General features: G+C 51.6%; 1 protein-coding gene across 1 annotated transcript; it reads right to left on the bottom strand.

The window, feature by feature from the left end:
- Positions 1–242: 242 nt before the first annotated feature.
- On the bottom strand, positions 243–4,114 carry LOC135973367 (myb/SANT-like DNA-binding domain-containing protein 1). The gene is made up of 2 exons (XM_065556322.1): positions 1,807–4,114; positions 243–812 (listed from the first exon to the last, which is right to left on the bottom strand). The coding sequence occupies exons 1-2, from the start codon at positions 2,381–2,383 to the stop codon at positions 337–339; spliced, it is 1,053 nt and encodes a 350-aa protein (XP_065412394.1). The 5' UTR covers positions 2,384–4,114; the 3' UTR covers positions 243–336.
- Positions 4,115–4,855: the final 741 nt, after the last annotated feature.

Raw genomic sequence — 4,855 nt, 5'->3', positions numbered from 1 at the left:
AAGGACCGCCGCTTAAGATCTGTAACTGCCCTCCCCCGCCACAAAGTCACAGAGCAACCCACCCCCCACCACAGAACATGAAAACCACCTCCCAGACTGACCAGGGTAACTAGTCACTGCACTGTGTAAGTGCCCTGCTGCTGGACCTGCCCCCGCCTATGTACCCTGCCAAAGGTGACCGTCCTGTCCAATTACCAACCCCCTTCCCCCCCTCCTCCAAAAGAACATGATGGAAACAGTAATTAACAGAAACGTATTTTTTATTATCAACTACACATGGAACTGGGAGGTGAAACTTGGACGGGGGCTTGTGTGAGGCGGGAAGGAAAGAACTTGTCAAATTTTGGGGAATGAGAGCCTTCTACTACTAGAGCTCTCTGCAGGGGTGGAGTGAGAGTTAGCATGGACTCTGCCGCCCCTCCTTCTTTGCACTTTCGGTGAGGGGGGTATGGGACTTGGTGGCGGGGGAGGGCGGTTAGAGATAGACTGCAGCGGGGCTCTGTCCTCCTGCCTCCGTTCCTGCAGAACATCCACAAGGCGCCGGAGCGTGTCCGTTTGCTCCCTCAGTAGTCCAAGCAGCGTTTGAGTCGCCTGCTGGTCTTCCTGCCACCACCTCTCCTCCCGATCCATGTTTGCTTGGTGCATTTGGGACAAGTTCTCCCGCCACTGGGTCTGATGTGCTTCCTGGGCTCGGGAGCAGGCCATAAGCTCCGAGAACATGTCCTCCCGTGTCCTCTTCTTCCTACGCCTAATCTGCGCTAGCCTCTGGGAGTGTGATGCCAGGCTAGGTTGTGAGACAGTCGCAGATGTGGCTGTGGGAATGGGAAAAAGGGAGTGAATTCCTCAGAAAGATAAATGTAGTTGTGAACAAAGAACATAGTCTTTCTCTATGAACAAGACCATGCACAGGACCTATCACATGCGCACTCAGCACAAGGTCGAATTCTCGGCCTTCGCATTCAGTGCCTGGGGTCTTGCACAGCAGATTTGAGAAGCAGGGCAGGACACCGGAATTTCTGTAGCAGGCAGACATGGTAAGCCGTAGACTTGTGGCAGCTTAAAACTTTAATATTAGCACTGGCCTCATTTCACATTGAAAGCAATGTCAGTCCCTGCTGCCAGCAATCCGGCAAGCAGGAACTCTGCCCCTGTCCCACCCCCTCGCGGCTGTCCCCGGGAACGATCCCTGTAGGCTGCCCCTCTCCCGCCTCCACCGCGTGGCCGCAAACCAGCGGTTACAGTTCTGTAAAGGAACGGGCAAGCAGTCCCAACACTAACATTCCCCTACCTAATTCAAAGCAGGTCACCATGAGCGACATCACCCTCATGAGGATCTCAGAGAGCGAGAAAGAAAGAATGCTTCAGGAAAGCCTCCAAAGACCTGGGCCATATGCCGCCCTGCTGTGCAGAGCAATGATCCCCGAGTACTTGATTGTCTCGTGGCGCGGCAACGTGTCATACTACGGAGGACCCAATAAGGCCGCTCTCCCCAGGAACCTGATGCAACGGCTTTCCAATTACCTCCAGGAGAGCTTCATCGAGATGTCCCAGGAGGATTTCTGCTCTATCCCCGGACATATAGACCGCATTTTACTCTAGCTGCACTGGCAGTGACTAAACAATAGAGCGGCTTGGGCAGGACAATCATGCTACACTGGACATTGTTAGATTTTTTTTCAATAGTTGCACTGCCCAGGACTGAAACGTTAAGCGCCTAGGGCAAACTAATCATGAGAAACCCATTTTTGTTATTCTTAATATTCCTGTTCTGTTAAAAATAAATGTTTAGATGTTTAAAACACTTACTGGCTGATCCTTCCCCAGATTCTGTGTCCGGGTTAACGGCTGGGGACGGTTGGTAGGGGATCTCTGTTAGGGTGATGAAGAGATCCTGGCTGTCGGGGAAATCAGCGTTGTAAGCGCTGTCGACTGCCTCATCCTCCTCATCTCCTTCCTCATCTTCCCCATCCGCTAACATGTCCGAGGAACCGGCCGTGGACAATATCCCATCCTCAGAGTCCACGGTCAGTGGTGGGGTAGTGGTGGCGGCCGCACCTAGGATGGAATGCAGTGCCTCGTAGAAACGGGATGTCTGGGGATGGGATCCGGAGCGTCCATTTGCCTCTTTGGTCTTCTGGTAGCCTTGTCTCAGCTCCTTGATTTTCACGCGGCACTGCGTTGCATCCCGGCTGTATCCTCTCTCTGACATGTCTTTAGAGATCTTCTCGTAGATCTTTGCATTCCGTTTCTTTGAGCGCAGCTCGGAAAGCACGGACTCATCGCCCCACACAGCGATCAGATCCAAGACTTCCCGATCAGTCCATGCTGGGGCCCTCTTTCTATTCTGAGATTGCACGGCCATCACTGCTGGAGAGCTCTGCATCGTTGCCAGTGCTGCTGAGCTCGCCACGATGTCCAGACAGGAAATGAGATTCAAACTGCCCAGACAGGAAAAGGAATTCAAATTCAAATTTTCCCGGGGCTTTTCCTGTGTGGCTGGTCAGAGCATCCAAGCTCGGACTGCTGTCCAGAGCGTCAACAGAGTGGTGCACTGTGGGATAGCTCCCGGAGCTATTACCGTCGATTTCCATCCACACCTAGCCTAATTCGACATGGCCATGTCGAATTTAGCGCTACTCCCCTCGTCGGAGAGGAGTACAGAAGTCGAATTAAAGAGACCTCTATGTCGAACTAAATAGCTTCGCGGTGTGGACGGGTGCAGGGTTAATTCGATGTAACGGCGCTAACTTCGACATAAACGCCTAGTGTAGACCAGGCCTCTGACTAACTGCAACTGTGATTCCACCTGCTGATGGGAGCGGCCCCAGAGGAGCCAGTCATCCAGATAAGGGGAAACATGCACGTGGTGGCGGCAGAGAAAGGCTGCTACAACCGCCATGCACTTGGTGAAGACGCAAGGTGCTGTGCAAAGCCCAAATGGGAGGGCTGTGAACTCGTAATGCACCTTGTTCACACGAAGCGGAGGAACCGTCTGTGAGCTGGGGTGATAGATATGTGAAAATAAGCATCCTTCATATCGAGGGCGGCGTATCAGTCTCCCGGGTCTAGGGAAGGGATGATTGTGCTTAGGAATATCCTGCAGAACTTCAAGCTGACTATGAACTTGTTGAATTCCAGAAGATCCAGAATGGGCCTAAGACCCCCATTCGCTTTGGGGACGAGGAAGTATTGGGAGTAGAAACCCTTGCCTTTGAGTGCCTTTGAGGGACCTTCTCCTGCTCCTAGGGCGAAGAGAGCCTGGACCTCCTGGACAAGAAGTTGTTCGTGAGAGGGGTCCCTGGAGAGGGGTCCCTGAATAGGAATGGGCAAGGGGGATGGGAGGGTGGGGAAGAGCAGAATTGGATAGAATATCCCGCCTCTACCATGCGGAGCACCCATCGGTCTGACATAATAAGGGACCATGCATGGTAGAAGCAGGATAGATGGTTCAGGAAAGGAGGGGAGGCAACCGGGTTGTGGACTGGTAATCCATCCTTGTGCACACCTTCAAAAGGGGCGCTTAGGGCCTGAAGGGGGTTTGGATTGCCCCTGGCCCTGCCCAGATGGAGGAAGCAACGGCTTGCGTCAATTGTATCTACTTCTACGAGAGAAGTCCTGTCTGGGCCTAGGGGGAAAAGACCGCTGCTGGGTGGCCTGTGGTTTAAAGGGCTTCCTTTGGGTCATCGGAATGTGCATGCCGAGGGACTTTATTGTGTTCCGGGAGTCCTTTAGCTATGCAGTCTGGAATTCGTTTGCTCGGCCTATAGGCCCTGGGCATCAAAGGGAAGGTCCTGTAGGGTCTGCTGGACCTCCGAGGGAAGACCAGAGGACTGGAGTCAAGCATTGCGCCTCATTGCAATCCTGGACACCAGTGTACGTGCCGCAGAGTCCGCGGCATCAAGGGAGCCTTGGAGGGAAGTCCGGGCAACAGCTTTATCCTCTTCAGCGATGGCCCCCAACTCCACTCGTGACTCAGACTGGATCACAAACCAACTCGCAGTCCTGAGTAGATACAACTACAACTCATGGTCCTCGATCCTAAAAATGTAAGGAGCTCCCCCATTTGTCCCCCCCGCACCCAAATCAAGGGAGGCTAAATGGCTTGATTTGTTTGGAAGAGACCCCTTGTGGAATAAATTTTCCTTCCAAACAAATCAAGCCATTTAGCCTCCCTTGATTTGGGTGCGGGGGCCTGCTGACCTTGCCTCTCTTTTTCATTCACCGCCTCCACCATGAGAGAGCAGGGGGGAGGATGGGTAAAGAGATACTCATATCTCTCTATTTCCCCATGTTAAGTATCCTCACACCTTTTTGTCAACTGTCTGAAATGGGCCATCTTGATAATTATCACTACAAAAGTTTTTTTTTCCTCCTGCTGATAATAGCTCATCTTAATTAATTAGCCTCTTAGAGTTGGTATGGCAACTTCCACCTTTTCATATTCTCTGTATGCATATCTTCTTACTAATTCAGGACAAATTGCTTAAACGGGGCAGTTACAGCCCAAGGCTGGGGTTTTTCCAGCTCTAAGGCAAATCAAACCAGCCAGACTAAGAGGACTTTGGTTTCACCCCACTGGCTAACCACAAGCCACCCAAGCAATTCCCTAAGACACTCCAGTTTCCCAGTATCCCCACCAGTGCCACTCGTTATGGGGACAAATGGTTATGAAAACCAATACCCTATAAAAGAAAAAAAGTTCTCTCGATCCCAAAGGACCAAGCCCCAGACCCAGGTCAATATACAAATCAGATCTTACCCACAAATCACGCTGTTGCTAATCCTTTAGAATCTAAAATCGAAAGGTTTATTCATAAAAGGAAAAAGATGTAGATGAGAGCTAGAATTGGTTAAA

The sequence above is a fragment of the Chrysemys picta genome, chromosome 9 (assembly GCF_011386835.1).
Source record: "Chrysemys picta bellii isolate R12L10 chromosome 9, ASM1138683v2, whole genome shotgun sequence".
In the NCBI taxonomy this organism is placed as follows: domain Eukaryota; kingdom Metazoa; phylum Chordata; order Testudines; family Emydidae; genus Chrysemys; species Chrysemys picta.
Note: the sequence above shows the minus strand (reverse complement) of the source record. Positions and strands in the feature narration are given on the sequence as shown.